This window comes from Dama dama, chromosome 12, assembly GCF_033118175.1.
Source record: "Dama dama isolate Ldn47 chromosome 12, ASM3311817v1, whole genome shotgun sequence".
NCBI lineage: Eukaryota > Metazoa > Chordata > Mammalia > Artiodactyla > Cervidae > Dama > Dama dama.
In genome coordinates, this window is record NC_083692.1 from 82,553,971 (window position 1) to 82,576,359 (window position 22,389).

The 22,389-nt window shown below is 48.3% G+C and overlaps 1 protein-coding gene across 1 annotated transcript in view; it reads left to right on the forward strand.

Moving 5' to 3' along the window:
* Positions 1 to 916: 916 nt before the first annotated feature.
* GRAMD2A (GRAM domain containing 2A) overlaps positions 917 to 22,389 on the forward strand; it is a 32,133-nt gene continuing 10,660 nt past the window's right edge. The window contains exon 1 of the mRNA XM_061158322.1: positions 917 to 1,065. Within this exon, the coding sequence (XP_061014305.1) occupies positions 917 to 1,065 (149 nt within the window). The remainder of the gene's footprint in view (positions 1,066 to 22,389) is intronic.

Sequence of the window (22,389 nt, forward strand, 5' to 3'; positions counted from 1 at the left end):
GGACTCAGGCCACCTACCATCCTGTCCCCCAGGCTGCAGAGGTGCTAGGAGAGCAGTCGCTGACAACCTTGAATATAGACTACCCTTTTCAGTGCCCTGGGGTCTAAAAGATCCTGTAGCTGGGGAAATTTTAACAGCTTATTTATTCCAAAGATTGGAGAAGGCAGCCACAAGGGCCTCTCCCTCCTGCTCTGGGTAAACCAGGAGTGAAGTGGCCCTTGTCCTGCTCCTTCCCCCTAGGTCACCCTGCAGTAGAGGTCCAGGTTGAGGCTAGGTTCTGTTTCCAGAATATTGGTACCCCCTATGTTTTCCCACATCCTCCCTCCATGAAAAGCAGGCTTAGAAAGCTAGGAGAGGGGTTGGGAATGGCACGGTTTGCACCTTCCCTGTCTCCTGACCACTCCCAAGGACCAATCCTTTCCTGGTGGGGTAAGAGGGAAGGGGCCCACATACCAGGTTGATTTGTCACACCCCCAATCTGAGCTCTAATGCCTGTGCTTTCCCACTCAAAGTCTGGGCATCTGCAGTCCCTTTCCAAACACCTCCAGAAGCTTTCTGCTTTGGGAAATCCCCAGCTCTGGAGAAAACATGAAATCATTGCAGACCCTTGTTCAAAATGCCCTCTGGCGTTCCCTACTCATGTCCTCACTTCTCTGGTGTGGAGAGACCTGGAGCTTGGGGTTGGGAGGTGTTGGAGGAGGGCGGGAATGGGCTGCTGCAGAGGGCTTCAGGCTCCGAGACTAAAATGGCTAAAGAGGAAGAACTTAAAGCAAGTACCCAAGGCCCTCGCTGGGAAGGGCAAAGGATGCAGGCCCAGGCCCAGGACTCCGGGACTTGCCAGTCCCATGGACTAAGCGGTAGGATCTAAGCAGAGCTTGGGGCCCCACCTGGATCTGGAGAGAGGGAGGAACAACCAATGGGCTGGGCCCGTCCCGCGCGAGCAGCCAATGGACGGTCGGGGGCGTGTCATCCGAGGCGGTCAGGAGTGGGCATTCGGTCCCCCGCGCTGTCTGGAGGCTCCGCGATGACAGCTTTGAGTCCGGGCGCGGCCGCCGGGGCGAGCAGGTAAGGGGGTGCAACCCACGGACCGGGCTCTGGACCCCGGAGTCCGCCTCGAAGGGACGCTCCCTGGCGGGACTCGGCGCCCGTGGCGCCTCGGTGGATTCTGCCCGCGGGGCAGGCACTTTCCACCCTGCCGGAATGCGGCTCCGCTCCAGAGCTGCGCCGTACGGGCCCCGAGCTGAGAGGTGTTGCGCGGGGGCGGGATGTCAGGCTGCCGGCGCTTCCTGCGAGGGGCTCGAACATCGGGGATGATGGACGTCCGGGCGGCACCAGGGAGGTGGAGGGCACCCTCCTCGGGATACCTCCCGTGGTTCACCACCATCCTCCTCTGCCGCCGTCGCTGGTCATTCATTCATTCGCTCATTAATTCATTCCCTAGCCATATCGACCTCCTGTCCCAACTACCCCCAACCCAAGGGCTGGTCCTTCTCTTCTGGCCCCCGGAAGGTTCAGCCTCTCTCTTCTCCTAACCGAGTCTGCAATTGTAGCGGCGCTCTGTTGCCTAGGAGGCAGCGTGGAGCTGTCCCAGCACGACTCGGCCGCACCCTTACGTCGTGCCCGTCCACGTCGGGCGGGCTGGGGCCAGTCTCTCAGCCTCGAGATCTGTTCCACAGTCACTCTCGGAAGAAGGAAAGTTCTTGCAGCTGATCAAGGGGTAGGGAGGCAGCGCAGGTGAGAGGTGGCGTTTCAGATAGGATCAAGAATTTTGGCCTCTGCCCCCTGATGTCTTGGGCCCCTGCGGGTAGGATTATCTGGGGAAGACGGAGTCAGCGGTTGAAGCCCTAAATTGCGGCCCTTGTCCAGATCCCAAACCCTACAGCCATAGCTCTGAAGGGCAGCCTGGCACCCCTGGCCATCCAGCCTTGGGGCAAACAGTGTGGATGTAGTGTGCAACCCAGTGCCCAAGCCACACAAGTACGTGAAGCTGGCAGAAGGCTTAAGGGCTCCCTCTGTCCTGTCCTCAAAGAAGCTGGTGAAGTCCTACACAGATGGCATTTCCCTTGTTGGCTTTGCTTGCCCCACCCACCCTTGCAGGAATCGGACTCCTAGGGAAAGAATGTCCTAACAATCCACGATGTCTTTGCTCCAATGTACATCTCTAGCTGGCTCTGAAGTCCAGTTCCTTGCACAGCAAAGACTTACGGGGCTTCAGGGAGAGGGGAGTAGAGGGTGTATATCTCCCCCCCCCCACCCCCATTCTGCATTGAGAGGGAGGGTTCGCTCCTTCTGCACTCTTCTGACCGCACAGACAGACACTCGGGTCTGAGGCTGTGGTTCTACAGGACCAGTTAAGCAATGAACATCTCTGGGACAAATGGGCAGATCTAGAGCACAAAGCTGACAGAAGCTGCTACTGAGCTTCCAGGAGCATTTCTGCAGGGGCCAAACCAAAGTTCTCATTCCTGACTTGCCTTTGGGAGAATTTTCTGAATAGCATAGTGGGGTCAATCCAGGTCCTATCCAGGCCTTGATGTTACTGATTTCTTTGATGTTTCTGAGCTTAGCTGGGTCCTTGGAGCTTTAGTGTAGACCAGGAGGATCTGTGTGCCAATCCATCCACCTAAGATCCCTGAGGTTGAGGTCAGCAGTACTCAAGATGGACTCTGCCAGCCAGACCTCCTGAAGCTCTTCCACATGCCTGTTTGGGTGACCCCTCCTAGTCCTTAACCTGGTTAAGTTGCGGCTTTGGCCCTTGAATGCCACATACCATGCTTATCAGACCAGTATGAAGAGCCTCTCTTGTCAGAAGTTCCTATTTTTCTATGACCTGGGACAAGTCAGGTCTCCTTTCTGGGCCTGCTTTGCCATTGTAAGGTAAGGAGAACGGACTGTAGGCTTCTTAAAGGCCTTTTCTGTGCAGCCATTCAGCGATTCTGCTAACTAGCCTGTTTCCCCCTTGATTTTTGAAGGTATTTTATCTCTTTACATAATTACTTCGTTGTCATGACTACCTATGGAAAGCCATGGCGTTGAGACCCATGAAGCATTCCACTTTGGTATCCAGGGTCTGAGTCCAGACACCAGAAAATAATTTCCTTTTTTCTTTCCTGAGAAGTGAAAATAATTCCACCCAATTCTGCAGCCCTGTTTTAAGCAAGGGTAAGTTTGGCATGAAGTCAGCCTTGGCCGCTGTGTTGCTATTCACCTGGGCTGCAGGGCACGAGTCTGTCACTACCTGTTATCACCAACCTTTGAAGCTTTGATTAATTCCCCAGCTGTTTACTAATGTAGGAAAGGAAGGAAGACGGGGACAGCAAGGAAGGGGGTGGAGCTTTCTGTTATCAAGAAGTACCTGGGCTTCCCTGGTGGTCCAGTGGTTAAGAATTCACCTACCAATGCAGGCAACACAGGTTTGATCCCTAGTCCAGGAAGATTCCATATGCCCTGGAGTGACTGAGCCCATGGGCCAGTACTACTGAAGCCCAAATGCCCTAGAGCCCATGCTCCGCAATAGCAGAAGCCAACACAACACGAAGCCTCTGTACCACAACTAGAGAGTAGTCCCTGCTTGCCACAGCTAGAGAAAGTCTGCATACAGCAATGAAGACCTGGCACAGCCAAAAATAAAAAATAAACTAATTTTAAAAATTAAAAAAAAAAAAGTACCTGCTTCCCCACAGAGTCCCTGCTGGCCAAAGTACAGAAAGAAGGTGCTGTTCCCAAGAATATAAGCCACTACAGGGCAGGCTGGTGCCTCCCTTCTCCCCACCACAACCACACATTTTCATTAGTTTACAAGTGCTTGGTCAGACTTTAGGACTGGAGTGTTTAATAACCTGTGGAGGTTGAGCCAGTCTCTAAGTCTTTGTCCTAAATTAGTGTTTCCTCAAGTAATGTTAAAAATCTACTGGGAAAGCACATTGTTACTTTGTATTTTATTTATTTTAAAATATGGATTTATTTATCTGGCTGTGTCAGGTCTTAGTTGTGGCATGCAGGATCTTAGGATGTGGCATGCGAACTCTTTGTTATGCCGTGTGGGATCTAGTTCCCTGACCAGGAATCCCACCTGGGCCCCCTGCATTGGAAGTGTGGAGTCTTAGCTACTGGACTGCCGGGGAAGTCCCCCAATATATTTTAGTATGCATGCTGTTCTAGATACATGTAATGCTTTTTTTCAATGTTATATAATGCTATCCTTTGTGTTAAACTTATTTTTAATGTTTTAATAATGAAATATTTTAATCATTACATAGCCTTTTATTGTATGAATAAACCATACTTTGTTCATGCTCTATTTTTTTTCTTTTTAAACTACACTTCAGTGAATATTTGTATACTTTTAAATTTGTGTCCAATTATTTCCTGAGAATAAATTGTTAGAAGTGGAATTTATGGGTCTGTTGGGTATCTATATGTAAACATATGTATCTATTCACATACTGCTCTCCTACACAGGAGTGTGAGACTGTCCATTCACCAAAATGTTGATCAACCATAGAGGTTTTTACACTTTTAAGCCTTTGAAATTTAATAAGTAAAAAAAGATATCACTTCTACCTTTTTAAAAAAATATCTTTATTATTTTTCTTGATTTTAAAGATATTACAAGTAATATCTTGTTATAGTAATTTCAGGCAAAATGGAAACTATTGAGAGTGAATTCTTCCCTGAGACATCATCACTATTGTTTGATACAGAATTTTTTTTTATTGTTTCTTTTTCTGTTCTTTTTAATAGAATTTTTAATTTTATAAATGGGTTATATATTTCTTTAACTTTTTAAACTTTATGTTGGAGTATAGCTGATTAAAAATGTTATGATAGTTTCAGGTGAGCAGCAAAGGGACTCAGCCATACATGTATTCATTCTCCCCCAGACTCCCCTCCCATCCAGGCTGCCATATAACATTGAGCAGTTCCCTATGCTATACAGTAGGTCCTTGTTGGTTATTCATTTTAAGTGTTTTTTAAAATTCTATTTGTTTATTTATGGCTGCTCTAGGTCTTCATTGCTGCTCACAGGCTTTCTCTAGTTGCAGCGAGTGGGAGCCACTCTTCACTATGGTGTGCAGGCTTCTCACTGTGGTGGTTTTTCTTGGCCTCTAGGGCTAGAGCATGTGGGCTCAGTAGTTGTAGCTAGTGGGTTCCAGAGCATAGGCTTAGTAGTTGTGGTACATGGGCTTAATTGCCTTGTGACACATGGAATCTTCCTGGACCAGGGATTGAACTCGTGTCCCCTGCATTGGTAGGCAGATTCTTTACCACTGGACCACAAGGAAAGTCCCAGTTATCCATCTTAAATATAGCAGTGTGCACATGTTAATCTCAAGCTCCCTAACTCTCCTTTCCCCCATCCCTCCCCTCTGGCAACCATAAATTCATTCTCTTAAGTTTGTGAGTCTGTTTTGTAAATAAGTTCATCTATATAATTTCTCATTAGATTCTTTATATAAGGGATGTCATACGATATTTCTCCTTCTCTGTCTGACTTACTTCACTAAATATGACACTCTCTAGGTCCATCTATGTTGCTGCAAATGGCATTATTTAATTCTTTTTAATGACTGAGTAATAGTCCATTGTGTGTATGAAGCACACCTTCTTTATCCATTCCTCTGTCAGTGGACATTAGGCTGCTTCCGTGTCTTTGGCTATTGTACACAGCGCTGCAGTGAACACTGGGGTGCGTGCATCCTTTCAGATGACTTTTTTCTCCAGATATAGGCCCAGGAATGGGATTGCAGGGTAGCTATATTTTTAGTTTTTTAAGGAGCCTCCATACAATTCTCCATAGTCACTGTACCAATTTACATTTCCATCAACAGTGTAGAAGAGTTCCCTTCTTTCCACATAAATGGGTTATATCTTGGTTACTAACTTAGATATACTTTTTGCTAAACAACACATTTTTTTACCTTTTTTCCATATTAGCACATGCTAATTTTTTAGTCAATTTTTTTAGTCAATCTTTTTAGTCAATTGCATAGGAATCGATTATATTGATAAAATACTATTTTGGTATTTCTACATTTTTCCTCATAATTGTTTAATTTCCTCATAATTTATAGGAATATACATTTTTGCCTACTTGTCCATTTATTTCCTTATAACAAGTTGCATGAAATGGAGTTTTAGGGTCAAAGGATTTACATTTCTTAAAGCATTTGATATATGTCAGAAAGGTTAACTTAGTTTTAAGTCTCATGGAAAATAAGAATGCTTATTTTTCCACATACATCCTTGGTAATATTGAGCACTCTAATTCTTTTAATGTTTATCAGTAAAGTAAGGTAAGAGAGAACTCTCTTCTTTTGTGACTTGCCTACTCATATTCTTTGCCCACTTTTCTATTAGAGTGTTTGCCTTTTTCATACTGACATAGATGAGTTATTATCATTTAGAAATGCCAGTCCTTTTCCAGTTTAATTTTTCAATATTGTTTCAGTCAGTTCAGTTCAGTCACTCAGTCGTGTCTGACTCTTAGCATTTGTTTACTTCACCTGTAAAATTTTTATTTATTTATTTTGGGTGCCCTGTGCAGTAGGTGGGATCTTAGTTCCCCAACCAGGGATGGAACCTGTGTCCCCTGCAGTGGAAGAGCGAAGTCTTAACTACTCACCACCAGAGAAGTCCCCTGTCAGTTTAAATTTTGATGTACAGAGGTTTTTAATTTTTTTGCAATTAAATATTTTCTTTTATGTGTTCTGGGTTTTGTATCTTGCTTAGGAAGATGTTTCCTTACATAGTAATATTCTATTCTATTGATTTAGAAAATATTTGACATTTAATCTACCTGGAATTTACTTACTGTATTTTTATGAATGGTATGAGGTACCCAGTTGTTCTAATATCATTTATTGGACAATCTCTTTTTCCCTTACTTATTTGAAACAGATTCTTTCTTTTTAAAAAAGATTTTACTTTTGATATGGACCATTTTAAAGTCTTTATTGAGTTTGTTACAAGACTGCTTCTGTTTTCTGTTTTGGTTTTTGGCCCTGAGGCATATGAGATCCTAGCTCTCCCATCAGGGATGAACCTACACCCTCTGCATTGGAAAGCAAAGTCTTAACCACTGGACAGCCAGGGAAGTCCCGTGATTCTTTCTTATATACTAAATTCTCAGATACCCATAGATCATACCCATAGAGGGAGTCCAGAGACTCCCTCTTTCATTCTATTGATCTATTAATTTTTCCTAAACTGTAAATATTTTAATTGTTCCAGCTTTGTAGTTTGTTCTGACATCTGGTAGGGCAAAACCCTTGCATGACAGTTGGGATAAATTCACTTCCTTAAAACTTTCAATCTTCCCACTCAGGAACAGTTTATCTTTCCACTTATTCAAGCCTTCTTTTATGTTATTTTTAAAATGCCTCTGGTTTCCTTCTAGATTTTTCTACATTTTAGAAGTTTATTCTTGGATAACTTATACGTGTTGTTTCCACATGAATAGAATCATTTCCCCAAATAGATTTTATAACTGTTTATTGCATGCCTACTGAGAAACTATTGATTTTTATGTTTATCTTGTAACCGCGAGAATAACAATTAAGTCTGTGAGAGTGTATTATTATGTGTCTATCTTCATCACAGCTCTGGCTGACCCAGTGTCCAAATATAAGAATATCTGGGCCACTTTCTTATGATTTTTCCAGTTGAATATATATTCTCTGGGTAGTTCATGTTACCATCTTTCAAAGAATAATCATCTCTTTTTAATATATGAACCTTTTGTTTCTTTTTCATGCCTTTGTGCAATGACTAGAGCTTCCAGAACAATGCTGAATAACAGTGGCGAGAGCAAGCCTTCTTAGGGGTTTTCCACTAGCTGAACAATCTGGGGCTCTCCGTGGAAAAGAAGGTCCCAGGATCCAGTAAGCTCTTTAAGAGTAGGCTATCGCCCAGGAATCGGAACCCTTACACAAGCGCGGGTCCGGTTGGGGAGCCTAGTTAGGAGAAGCCTCGGCTGGGCAAGGAGCTGGAACCTGCCTGGGACATTCCAAATCCGGACCAACTCCCGGGTTTGGGTGCCGGAGGGGCGCGGGCTCCGTTTCCAGGGTGCAGGAGGTGCTCTAATCCAACAGCCTCTGGTCTACGCAGGCTTTTGCTCTTCCGCCTGGGGACCCACCAGCCCCCATCAAGGGGTGCGCAGGGCAGGCGGGGCGGGCTCTCTGGCGCGGGGCCCTGCGTTGCTGGAATTCTGGGTGTGGCTGCGCTCTCGGCGCCGGGTGCCTGCGGGCTCCCCAGCCCTTCCCAGGGCAGACTCAGAAAATGGACTTGTGGTTCGCGGGCTGCGGCAGAGACACGCCAGGGGCAGCGGAGCGTCAGGTGAGGATGGCTGGGGAAGGCTGGACCAGGCAGGGAGGATTCGGGCAACGGCAGCGTCCCCTGCCTCCAATCCGGCTCAATCGGGGTGAGAGAGGTGCGGTCCCTTCTCTTTCCCATCCCCCAGAATCTCCGTGGCCTTTCGCAGGATCCGAGGTCGGTGTGGCGCTGAGCTGGCCGGTGACCCGGGCTTCCGGCTGTGTCCGCAGCATCCTCACTTGCGTTCAGAGGCCTGTCCTCACTGTCCGTCCCTGGGATGCAGTCACCAGCGTGGGAGGGAGCGGGGAGGAGCAGACCTTTAGGTGTGGATTCAGACTCCCCACTACCGCATGGATCCTCTCCTGGTTGGTAGGTAGACTGCCTTTCAGTCCTCCTGCAGTTTGGCCTCCCAGCAAACTTCCTGCTTTCCCATTCCTTTTTGAAGCCCTCCTTTGGCATCCACCACAACCTACACACTTGGTTTTTTCTGCCTCTTGGGCCACCTCCTCTTCCTCTCCTTGGGGCATTCCTCTTCCTCCTCCACACAAACTTCTTCTTTTTAAAAATACTTAGTTTTATTTGTTTGGCTGTGCTTAGGTCTTAGTTGCCACACTTGGGATCTTGATATTCATTCAACATGCAGGATATTTAGGTGCAGCTTGGGAACTCTGAGTAGTGGCAGGTGGGATCGAGTTCCCCATCCAGGGATGAAACCTAGGCCCCCTGCCCTGGGAGTGTCCACTGGACACTTAGCCACTGGACCACCAGGGAAACCCCTTCCACCCAGTCTTTAAGGGTTGTAGTTCTTGAGGTCCCAGACTACTCTCCTCTCCAACCCCCATCCTTCTCGTGGAGAAATAACTCACACACCATAAAATTCATCCTTTCAAAATGTGCCATTCAGTAACTTTTACTGTATTCACAAAGTTGTGTAACCATGATCACTGTGTAATTCCAGAACAGTTTAATCATCCTCACAAATAAACCCTATGTGCCTTAGTCATTTCCCATTTCCCCTTCCCTCCAACCGGCAACTACTGATCTACTTTCTGTCTCTGGGGATCTGCCACTTCTGGACATTCCCCGTACATGGAGTCATAACAATATGTGGTCTTTTGCAACTGGCCTTTCACTTAGCATAAAGTTTTAAGTTCCATCATGTTGCAGTATACATCAGTACTTCATTCCTTTGTATGATTGAATTATGTTCCACTGTATGGATATACCACATTTTGCTGATCCATTTATCAGCTGTACACAAAAAGATGTTCAACCTCATTAGTGTTTGGGTTTCCATTTTTTGGCTTTAATAGTAATGGTAATGTAATAGTCATAATAATAGTAATAATAATGGTAATAATGATCATAAAACTATGAGCATCCCTTTTTTGAAGACTTTAAAATTGTAGTATAGTTGATTTGCAATGTTGTTAATTTCTGCTGTACAGTGAAGTGATTCAGTTATATACATATATACATTCTTCTAATACTCTTTTCCATTATGGCTTATTATAGGATATTGAATATAGTTCCCTGTGTTATACAGTAGGACTTTTTTGTTTATTTATCCTATATATAATAGCTTGCATCTGCTAATCCTGAACTCCCAATCCATCCCTCTCCCACCTGCCTTCCTTCTTAGTGATCACAGTTCTGTTTTTTTCTGTGAGTCTGTTTTGTAGATAAGTTCATTTGTGTCTTACTTTAGATTCCATATATAAATGATATCATATGGTATTTGTCTTTCTGTTTCTGACTTACTTCATTTAGTATGATAATCTCTAGGTCCATCCATGTTTCTGCAAATGGCATTATTTCATTCTTTTTATGGCTGAGTAATATTCCACTGTGTATATATACCACATCTTTATCCATTCACCTGTTGATGGACATTTAGGTTGTTTTCATGCTGTGGCTATTACAAATAGTGCTGCTATGAACACAGGGTTGCATGTGTCTTTTTGAATTGTAGTTTTGTCTGGATATATGCCCAGGAGTGGTATTGCTGGGTTATATGGGAATTCTGTTTTTAGTTTTGAGGAATCTCTGTACTGTTTTCCATAGTGGCTGCACCAATTTACATTCCTTCCAACAGGGTAGGAAGGTTCCCTTTGCTATGAGCATTCTTGTACAAGATTTTGTGTGCATATATATTTTCAATTTTGGAGGGTATGTACCTAGAAGTAGAATTGCTGGGTCATATAGTAAATGTTTAACCATTTGAAGAATCACCAAACCGTTTTCCAAAACAATTGCACCATTTTACAATCCCAGAAGCAATGTATGAGGGTTCCAGTTTCTCCTCGTCATCACCAACACCTGGTATAAATAACAGCCTCTTGGGGATGTAAAGTAGTATTGCATTGTAGTTTTGATTTGTATTTCCTTGATGACTAATGAGGTTGAACATCTTTTTGTGTACTTAATGGTCATTTGATATCTTCTTTGGAAAAATGTTTATGTAAATATTTGCCCATTTTTAGTTGGATTATTTGTCTTTTTATTGTTCAGTTTTAAGAGTTCTTTTTAAAAATTTTAATTGTGGATTAGAAAACACATAACATAAAATTTACCATCGTAACCATTTCTAAGTTCATTTGTACAGTTCAATAGTGTTAAATATATGTATTCATATTGTTGTACAACTAGTTTCCAGAACTTTTTCACCTTGCAAAACTGAAACTCTACATCCATTAAATAACTCTCCACCCACCCCCACCCTCAGCCTCTGGCAACCACCATTCTGCTTTCTGTTTTAATGAATCTGACTACTCTAGGTCCTTCATATAAGTGGAGTCATAAAGCATTTGTATTTTTGTGATTGGCTCTTTTTCACTTAGTGTAATCCCTACAAGGTTGTAAGAGTTTTTTAATATATTCTAGATATAGTCCCTTATCCGATCTCTGATTTACAACTGTTTTCTCTCATCCTATGAGTCACCTTTTCACTTTTTCAATGATATCATTAGCAGTACAAAGGTTTCTAATTTCAATGTAGTTCAACTTATCTATTCTGCTGTTTCTTGTGCTTTGGGTGTCATATCTTAAGAGACTGAGAGTCCGGAGCAAAGAGAACATCTGTGCTCTGCTCCTTGTGTCCAGCTCTTTGTGAAGTTATGGACGGTTACCTGCTGCCCATGGTTTTCCAGGCAAGAATACTGGAGCGGGTTGCCATTTCCTACTCCAGGGGATCTTCCTGACCCAGGGACTAAACCCACGTCTCTTGTGTCTCCTGAGCAGCAGGCGAGTATCTTACAAGACTGTTGCCTAGTCAGAGATTTACACCCATGATTTCTTCTAAGAGTTTTAGCACTGACATTAAAAAAAAAAAAGTATTTATTTATTCGGCTGCATCGAGTCTTAGTTGTGGCACGAAGGATCTTTCTTTGTGGTGCACGGACTGTTTATTTGTGGCACATGGGCTCTGGAGCATGAGAGTTCAGTAGTTGGGACGTGCTGGCTTACCTGCTCCACAGCATGTGGGATCTTAATTCCCCAACCAGGGATTGAATCTGCATCTCTTGCATTGCAAGGCAGAATCTTTTTTTTTTTTTAATTTAATAATTGTATTTATTTATTTAGTTTTGGCTGTGCTGGATCTTTGTTGCTGTGTGGGCTTTTCTCTAGTTGCAGTGTGCAGGCCTCTCATTGCGGTGGCCTCTCTTGTTGCAGAGCACAGGCTCTAGGGCACTGGGGCTTCACTAGTTGCAACTCATGGGCTCAATAGTTGTGGCTTCTGGGCTCTACAGCACAGACTAAACAGGTGAGTTAGTTACTCAATAGTTTATAGGAGGGAGGCAGAGTGGCCGGGCTTAGTTGCTCCATGGCATGTAGGATCTTCCTGGATCCTGCATTGGCATGCGGATTCTTTACCACTGAGCCACCTGGGAAGCCCCTGCAAGGTGGTTTCTCAACCACTGGACCACCAGGAAAGTCCCAGCTCTGACATTTTTGAGTTAGTTTTGTACATGCTGTGAGATAGGGATCCAACTTACTTCTCTGGCCTGTGAATATCCAGTTGTTCCTGCACCATTTGTTGAAAAGTCTGCTCTCTCCCCCACTGTACTGGTCTTGGCACCCTTGTCCATAGCTTCTCTTCTTTAGGGAAGAAGAAGGTTCCCTGAGGGATCTCCCTAGCTCCTGTACCCATTCATGGGCCAATAACTCAGGAATTTCTCCCTTCAGCCTGGAGCTTTCTTCTGAGCTCCTCACTCATATATAACGTGACATCTCTACTTAAATGCTTCTCACATATCTTTAAGGCTGAACTCATGATTGTTTCCCCTGCTTTGTCTCAGCAAAATAGAGCAGTATCCTACTTGCTTAAGCCAGAAATCTAAAATCATATTTGACACATTTTTCCTTACACCCCACATCCAATTGATCACCAAGTCCAGATTGGTTCTACTTAGAGATATATGTGTTGTGAATCCATCCCTCAACCTTCATCACCACAACTGCCACTGAGTTTGAGACATCATCTCGCTGCTGGAATATAATCTCCTAACTGGTCTGTCTCCATGGAAAATTCTAAATGTATACAAAAGAGGAGACTGGGACTTGCCTGGTGGTGCAGTGGATAGGAATCTGCCTGCCAATGCAGGGTTCAATCCCTGGTCCAGGAAGATCTCACACGCTGCAGGGCAACTAAGCTCCTGAACCACAACTACTGAGCCCATGCTCTAGAGCCCGTGAGCCACAGCTACTGAAGCCCACGTGCCTAAAGCCCGTGCTACGCAACAAGAGAAGCCACCAAAATGTGAAGTCCGTTCACTGCCAGGAAGAGTAGCCCCTGCTCTTCGCACCTAGAGAAAGCCCTTGCTAAGTAACAAAGACCCAGTGCAGCCAAAAATTAAAAAAAAAAAAAAGAATTAAAAAAAAAAAGAATCACAGCCACTCTCTGGGTATCTCTGGGTATCAAAAAAAAAAAAAAAGAGGAGGAGAGTTGTAGGATGGACCCCTCCTCCATCCTAGGCTCCTGCCAACTTCTCCTGGCATCTGGGTTCTTCTGACCACGGGTGACCACCCGTCACCACCAACTAAAATAACTACCAACATAAGGTTGTCCCCATTTCATCAATACTCTTCCTCTAGTCCCCCGTCCCACACCATTTTGTATTTGAAACAAATCTATGTCTTAGGGTGATCTATGAACATGTCCATATATGCCAGCTCAAACAGATGCTGCTCCATATTCTTAACATACGAAATTGATAGTCTTTTCCCTTTTAAATCCCTTCATTGGTTCCCCCTAGCTTTTAAGAGAATGACAAAAACCCTTACTGGGGCCCATTGGGCCCTGCATGATCTACCCTGCCTACCTCTCCAGCCCCATTGCTCATTTCTTCACTGCTCACTTCTACCTTCCAGACACAAAGGCTCTGTTTATGTTTCTCCTACATGCTATACACATCTGGCCTCAGGGCTTTTGCATATCATAAACCCTCTAAACAGTGGTCCCCTACCTTTTTGGCACCAGGAACCAGCTTCATGGAAGACAATTTTTCCACAGATGGGTAGGGGGGAATGGGTGGTTTCAAGATGATTCAAGCAGATTACAGTTATTGTGCACTTTATTTCAAATTATTATTACATCAGCTCTGCCTTGGATCATCATCAGATCCCAGAGGTAGGGAATCCCTGCTCTACCATGACCCCTCCCCAATACCCTCCAACCCTCCTCTCCCCCACCAGCGCTTTGGTCTGACTAGCATCCGTTGACTATCAGGGCAAATGCTGCTGCTGTGTCTTCAGGGAAGTCTTCCCTCTCTCTGCAGTTGATTCAGGGCTCCTTGATTGAGGTGCTCTCAGACACTGTGCTTTGCCTTCATAGTACACATTACACAGTTATAATTATGTATTGATCTCTATAAATATTTGTTTCACGTCTGCCTCTCCCACCAAGCATTTTGGGGGTAGTCGTTTGCCTCATGCATCTTCGTACACACAGCACTTACACAGAGCTAAGTGAATCCAGGCATTCAGTTGGAGTTTAGAGGAGGGAGGCAGAGTGGCCGGCAGCCTCTGAGGGCTATGCTGTTGCCAGCCTCTCCTGGGGTCGGGGTTCTTCTGACCACAGAGAGCCAGTGGCCAGCTGCTGCTCACCGAATCCTGGGCTCGGCTTTGTCATTCCCTCAGACAACATTTGCTTTCTCTCCTGGCTGGAGACTTTCTTGCCCCTTTGTTGAGGGGTAACTGAGGCCCAGAAGGAGACAGTGGCTTCCCCAAGGCTGTGAGAGGTTCTTTCAGGCCTGCCTCCCTGTCTTCCTGTCCCCACGCCCAGGGTCTTTCAGGACCCTGAGACCTCTCAAGACCCCCAGGGCTCTGAGAAGAGCTGAGTGGGTTCCCAAAGCTAGTGCGATTCTGAGATGGGTGTCCCAGAGTGCACCGTATGGGATCCATGGATGGACAGAGTTGACTTGTTCCGGGAGCAGCCACCCCTCCTGGCAGCCTGGAGCATCTGAGGGTGTCTGTGGGCCCTCCGCTCAGCGGGCCCAGCGGAGGGTGGCCCCCAGGAGCACAGGAGTGCTCTGTTTCTTAATGAATGCAAGTCTGTGTTTGGACCTGAATGACCAGCTTCTAGTCTGGAAACAGCCAGGCCCCAAGTGGCCTGCCAAGAAAAAGTGGTCTGTGACCAGGTCCAGGGGTGCCAGCTCACCCTGATTCTGCTCCAGCAGTGGGCACAGTGGGACAGGGCCAGCGACAGGCGGGTCACTCTGCAGGACCAGCTCCCTGCTCCATCGTAGCCTGGGCTTTGTAGGAAATCCTGGATGTCTCCCGGAGCAAAGATTCCGGGTTTCACCTGGCAGTCACCAGCAGTCTCCCTGGTGACTGTTCTCAGTCTGCAAGTCTTTGCGCTCTGGTCAGGAAGGGGGCCAATTGTTGGCCTCAGACCTCTGGTAGGGGGAGAAGAGAGGACGGGATCCTGAGTATGGCTGGGTCTGAGCTCTGGGAGCACCTCTGAGCTCGAAGGGGTGGGAGACTGTCCGTGGGTGCCACCCCAGGTGTGAAGAGGGCCTTCCCGCAGCCGCTGTCACCAGGAAAAAGATTCAGTCCCACAGGACATGTATGAAGCTTTGTGGGTACAGTGGGGGGCCTGGTGGTGCCTCCATCTCTACTTCCCATGGGGTGCCCACCTTGGCATCCTTCAGGGGGCAGGGTGGGATGAGGGAGGTGGGGCGGGGTGCCGGCAAGGGTGGGAGGCTCAGTGGGCAAGGCTGGGAGAACCCGCCCCTTGACCATGGCTGGGCCATGACCTCTCTCAGATCCTCACAGGAACCCTGACCATCTGCAGGGAGAGGGGACTCTCCCCTCTTTACAGAGGAGGAAGCAGACTCAGAGGAGGGGCCTGGGGGTCAGGGAGGAGGGAGCCAGAGGCAAACTTGAGCGGTTGCTTTCACTCCAGGTTCTTCGGTTTTCATCCCGAGCCCCCACTGATGCTAAAGAAACTACACAGAGGGGTTTCCTACGGGAAGCATTTGTCTATTGAGTCAACAGTTACTGAGCACTTACTGTATGCCCGGAGTTGTGCGAGGCCCTGGGGTGAGACAGGAAGTGGGGAGGCCAGCCACAGCAACAGGCAAGGCGGCAAGGGAGCTCTCTGAGCAGACGTGGGGTGGGCACAAGGAGGGAGTGGTCTGCGCTCCTGGAGGCACAGGCTGGCCAGGCTTCGGCGGGGAGAGGTGCTGAGGGATGGCAGCGAGGGGGTTTCCACCTGAGGCAGGAGCAGCTTAGCTGGATGGGGGTCCTGGCAGGGCTGGCGGGGGCGGCTCATTAGCACTGCTCCCAGGGACAGGGGAGGCATCAACCTGAGCACTTTGCCCCCGAATTCTGTCCCCATGAGGAGCAGGCCAGCCTGGTGTGCTGAGAGAGCCCAGTCCTGGGCGGGAGGTCAGGGGGCAGGGAAAATGAGTGGGGCCCTTAACCAGGCCTGGTCCAGTCCGCCAAACAGCTTGACTACTGAAAGAAGATGGGACCCGCCTAGCTCTTGGCCCTCCCAGCTCCCACTCAATGGGAGGACCCAGGGTTTCTGAGATCCCGGGAGGTAGGAGTTCTTGTTAGCACCAGAGCTCAAAGGGGTTCTTGTTCAGGCTGAATCCAGCTGCCCCATGAGGGTGGGGCCAGCCCACATCTCCTGAGCAACTAGCTGTCCCTGTTTGTTTGGTTCTTGGAGTCGGGAAAATAAAATCTGGTGGAGGGGTCTGATCTAAGGAACCCTACTTCCCAGTGGGGCTCCTGCATGGTCATCTCAGCTCAGTGGAGTTGCTCTCTGTCTCCCTGAGTCCCCCTTTACTGGTCCTATGAGGAGAGTGGGGGTCTGGTCCTGCAGCAGGAAAAACTCGAGGAAAGGACAGAATTTGGGGCCCCCAAGCCCTCCAAGCAGTGTGTGCACTTTTCAGCCAGACTGAAGTTTGAATTCCAGCTCCACTACTCTCCAGGTATGTGGTCAAGAGCAAGGAGCTTTACCTCTCTGGGTCTCAGTTTCCTCATCTGTGTAATGGGGATGATGCATCTCCCTTGTGTGACTAGAGTTGGCCTGAGATTAGGGGAAATCACGAGCCAGATTCCTTCGCCTCCTTCTCCCTGAGGGCTCCCTCGTTAACAGGGCCAGACTTGATCTGAACCTTTCTCAGAGTTCTCTTCCCTCTCCTGGCCCTGAAGGCTCATTGCGAGTATGGTACCCCCAGCTGTGGGTATCAGACCTCTATGGAGTCCTGGCCCTGCGCTGCCAGTGAACCCAGCTGAGCTTCCCTCCTCCACCTGTGGGTGAAGTGTAAGTTCTACCACCTGCCCCCATTATGTCTTTTGTGTCTTAAAGGGCATCGTATATCTGTCCTCGTGTGTGGTCTTTGGGCAAACCAGGTGTGGGGGATTTTAGTCTTGGCTGCAAAGACCCGGGCCCTGGAAGCAGAACTGAAAGTTAAGGAGCAGAAGAGGGGAGCAGACCCTCTTTGCTGTCTCCCAGATGGAGGGCTTGGCCCACGGGCCACCTGCTTCTTTCTCTCTTTTAAAAGAAATGTTTATTTGGCTGCACTAGGTCCTAACATTGAACTCTTAGTTGTGGCACTGTGGAATCTTAGTTCCCTGACCAGGGATCGAACCCAGGTCCCCCTAGCATTGCAAGGGCGGCATCTTAGCCACTGGACCGCCAGGGAAGGGACCGCCAGGGAAGGGACCGCCAGGGAAGGGACCGCCAGGGAAGGGAGCGCCAGGGAAGGCTCCACCTGCTCCTCTGTCTACTCTCTCCCTCATTATAGACCCAGTCTCCAGGTGCACCCAGTGACTCTGGCCGACCACACCTGCAGCTCTCTCCTGCCGGCTCACTGCCTCTGGCCGCCCTCTCCACCTCCCACATCTCCCAGTTAGGATTCATCAGAAAGAGAACCTGACGGGCCAGCTCAGTTTTCCATTCTAAAGAGGCTGCTGGTTGGCTTTCGGGTGTCTTTGCTCAGGTCTGGGACACACCTGTGGTTCTGTTGGCCACGGCCAGTGTCCTCTGTACAAACGGGGCAGTCTTGGGAAGCCGGGTCTCTGATCCTCCACGTCCCCTGTTATTTTGAAACAGCTGCAGGTTGTAAAGGAAAACTAAGCATATTCCTGGCCCGGGGGTTCTCAGAAAGCTCCTGGGAAGGAGGATTTGTGACTATGCTTCGTGCCTGCCGCACCCTGAGTCCTTTGCTAGGGTTGCTGAGCAGGACAGTTGGATTGGCACCCAGCATGTGGCCCCCAATTCAGAGCCCCATCCCTTACATTCAGTGTGGAGTTCACTTATGGGATTCTCTCCCCCTGCCTATAAAAAAGAAATTTATTTACTTAGCTGCATTGGGTCTTAGTTGCGGCACGTGGAATCTAGTTCCCTGACCAGGGATCAAACCCAGGCCCCCCTGCGTTGGGAGCGTGGAATCTTAGCCACTGGACCACCAGGGAAGTCTTACCTTTTCTGGTGGGTGGAAAGGGTGAAACTGTTGTTGTCTTGCATATGGACATAAGAAAATTATTAGAAAATAAGTGCAGTGCAGCTTCTGTGTGAGAAATAATAGAGTGTTTTTTTGCAAAAGGAGATTGCCTTTCATCTTCCAGTTTCAGTGTTTTGATTGAACCTGACTCTGAGCTCAACTGATGAGCCTGACTCCGTCCACGTGGTCCCAGTTTCCCTTGGATAGAGGTCTTGTTAACCAGTTTCTGGGTGGTATGTGGGGACAGTGGCCCCGAGAGAAAGCTGGGGAGGCTCTTGGGAAGGACACAGCGTAGTTCAGGCTGGCCCTGCCACATGGGAAGGCAGGTATTACTTCCTTGGCACCATGCAGTAAATGAACTTTGCGACCTTCACAGATGAAAGAAATCTCTATTAACAGTGTGATTCCCTGTCTTGCCAAGGATGTTCCTGGAACTCTGGAGGGCTGGGTGGAGGCACAGGAGGGTCAGGGCCCCAGGTCCAGAGCCCAGGCGGGAGGATTAGCCATGGAGACCAGGAAGTCTGCATCTCCCTCTGAACCACAAAGAAAGAAGGGCTTTAAAATCACCTGAGAGCTTTTAAAAGTCTGAAGTTGAAACTCATGACCCGGCAATTCCAATCCTAAGTGTTTACCCATAGAATGAATACTTGTGTCTGCCAGACACATGCTGGAATGTTTGTAGCAATGGTTTTGTAACAGGGAAAAACTGGAAACTCAACAGCAAAATGCCCTTCAACAGTAAAATCAATCAATCAATTGCAATATGTCCATATAATGGAATTCTAAAGACTGGTGAAAACGCACAGTTTGCAACCACACGCAGCGCCGTGGATGAATCTCACAAGTGTGTTGCCGAGTAAAAGAAGAACATGTATCATATGATTCCATCCATAGAAAGCCCCTGAAGACGCAGAGACAATCCATGCTGCTGGAATCAGGCTGGTGGTTATCACTGACCCAAGGTGGGGGGGCAGGGGCAGTAGGACTGGAAGAAGCAGGAGGGGCTTTGAGGGGGTGGGTTTTCAGGTTTGATCCGTTGGCGAAATACATTGCACTCTACACTTATTTATGTGCACTCTTTAATATGTAAATGAAATGTCAGTAACAAGTTAAAAAGGTCTAGTTACCTAAATGCTATCCTAAATCAGAGATTCTGATTTAATTGATCTGAGAACAGGGCTCAGGCATCATTTTTGTTTGGTTGGTCTTTAAAAAAAGCTCTAGAGGTAATTCTAGTGTGTCCCCAGCAGAGTTAGCAGAATGGTCTCTTTTCTCTGTGAAGTAAGTAAGTAAGCTGTGTGTGGAGAGGTAGAGCCGGGGGAGTTTGGAGGTGCCCTAACGTCCAGGCCACGGAGCCCCAGTGGCTGATGTTCCTCCCGGGATAGGTCTGTCCCTCAGTGGCTCTATCTGTGGCCTGTGGCTTTGCATTCTCAGGGGCTGCTGCTGTGCTTTCTGTTTGGAAGAGGTCTCTCCTTGGACCAACCGGGGCCCAGCATCCTGGCTGCTTGCAGGAGAGGGTGGAGCTGTCCTTGGCCTTGAGAAGAGCTGACAGGACCCACAGGATGCTCTAGCATCTCAGATGTCCACTAGGAGACAACTCGGGAGAGTGTGTGGGCACCCCTCCCGGGGGAAGAGATGCCCAAGGGGACCCTCCTGTGACCATGAAGTCCTAGCTGGTTCACACTGTCAGGCCTGGCCAAGTTTTCCACTTCTGCATCAGCCACGGGCACTGCTGTTGCCTGAGGCTTGAGGAGCCTTGGGGGGAGGTTAGCCCAGTGGTTAGGGAAGGTTGTGGGCGGGGGCTGGGTAAGCCAAGGGACGGTTGCCAGTGAGGCAACTGTGAGGGCAGGAGTGGCCCAGCCTGTGCTTTCCCCCACATACCCCATCCCATGCTTCTGAGCCACTTTATCCTCTTCTGTATGCCTTCTGCCTCCCACCTGAGCTCCTCTTTGATTATTCAGCCAGCAAGGTTTAAGTGCCTGGTGCTGCTGGGCTGGGCTGACTGCTTGCTCCATAGGCTGGGGCTCCTGGAGGGAAGGGCCCATCTGTGGGTGGCCCCCATCAGCTCCTGTCTACCACCCCTCCCCTTACTGCTGGGCACCCATCATTCTCTGGGCCTCCTTCACTCGTTTTATAAAAAATCATTTATTTATTTGGCTGCACTGGGTCTTAGTTGAGGCATGCAGGATCTAGTTCCCTGACTAGGGATCAAACTTGGGCCCCCTGCATTGTGAGCTCAGAGTCTTAGCCACTGGGTCACAGGGGAAGTCCCTCCTTCACACTTATTGTCTGGCTTTTTTTTTTCTCCCTTTCTCCGTCTTGAAGTGTCAACTTGTCTCTTTTTCGGTCTCTCCTTCATACTCATTCCTTTAGTAAACATTGGGTGCCTACTGTGTGCTGGGGGTACAGAGATGTAGAAGACACACGCCTGGTGGGGCTCAGGTGTCTAAACAGACAAGGACTGGGGTGGTAAGTGCAGGAGCAGCAGCATGAAAAAGGGGGCAAGGGGCCCCAGAGGAGGGATGCCCAGCTATGCTGGGGGAAAGCTGGGAAGGCTTCACAGAGGAGGTGATATCTGAGCTGAACCTAGAAGGATGATGGGGAATTCTCCAGGTAGATAACATGGCAGGAAGTCCCAGGAAGAGCAAACATGCAGGGTGAAGGGGTGCCACTGAGTTGTACGGGTGAGGCTGGGAAGGAGGCAGGAAGGCCAGGAGGAGAGTCAGGAGGTGGGGGAGGGGGTGGTTGGCAGGCTCAGATCTGGGCTGCAGACAGCTCGGTTGGCAGCGTGGATGTGGGAGAGGGCCAGGTGTGCAGGGCAGGGCAGGGGGCGGGTGTCGTTAGGAAGCTGATGCCAGCATCCAGGAGAGAGATGATGGCGGCCTGGGCTTGCCTGGTGCCGCAGGAGGGGGGACAGCAGACGGCATCGCGGCTCTCGGGGCCCTGGGGGTTGACGGGGTGTGGGGTGGGTTGAATAGTCTGGCTTGGGGAACTGTGGAGGATGGGGCCTTTCAAGGGGAAGCAGATTTGAGGACATGATATTGAATTCACTTTGATGGATCCGTCTAAATGGTAGGCTCTGCCGCTCAGGAGGGGTGAGGTGTCACAGTTAGGGACTTAGACTGGGGAGTGTCTGCCTGGTGCAGATATTTTGAGCCTGGGGGAGCAGAGTGTGTGTGGCAGGTGTCCCTTGAGACTTCGTCCCTGGGGTCTGTGGGGAGCAGCGAGGCTCTGCATCTCCGGGTCCCCTTTGCACTGCCTCTGTCTCCCTCTCTTAACCTCCTCTCTGTGTCTCCCCTTTCCTGATGGGCCTGGCTCCCCTTCTGACATCTCTGAGTGCTAGCTGCCCATCCCCTCCCTCTCAGCAGCTTTCTTGGCCTGGGCAGGTTCATACCAGGCTCATGGGGTGATAAGCTCAGCAAGTATTTGTGGAAGGGATGGGCAGGTAGCCTGAGTTTTTCGGGCGTGAGGCCCAAGGGTGGGGCAAGCACAGCTGTATCCCCCAGATCAGCATCTTGCCTTCCCATCAGGCTCAGCAGGGTGAGAGGGCCTCATCTGAGGAATTTTCAAGTCTTTGCAACTCCCTCTGCTTTTTTTTCTTTTGTTTTGTTCTCAAACTTTTATTCTAGCTGTTTTCCTCAGATGCTCGGTGTTTTTTTTTTTTTTTTTTCTTTTTAGCTGCATGGCATGTGGGCTCTTGGTTCCCTGACCTGGGATCCAACCCATGTCCCCTGCATTAGAAGGCGATTCTTAACCACTGGACCACCAGGGAAGTCCCTATAACCCCCTTTAATGTCCAAAATACTGAGCCCCCCACCCCCTGCTCCACCCTCCTCATGACAGTAATGACATATTTTGTAGCTTTGATTGAAAAAAATAGATATGGATTTGAAGACCCCTGATGTTAACTCCACAGTCTGCATGTAGAGGTGGGATGGGGGTGCCGGGGCAGGAGGTGTCGGTCACAGCCCAGAGAGCAAGAGCAACTTGGTTGAGTAATTCTCTATGGGAACAGAGGCTCCCAGCAGGGTTGGGGGACCCAGGCTGGCTCCCCACTCTCCAGCTTCCTGCTCTTGCCATCTCTCTCCTCTGGATCAGAGCCCTGTTGCTCCTTGCCTGG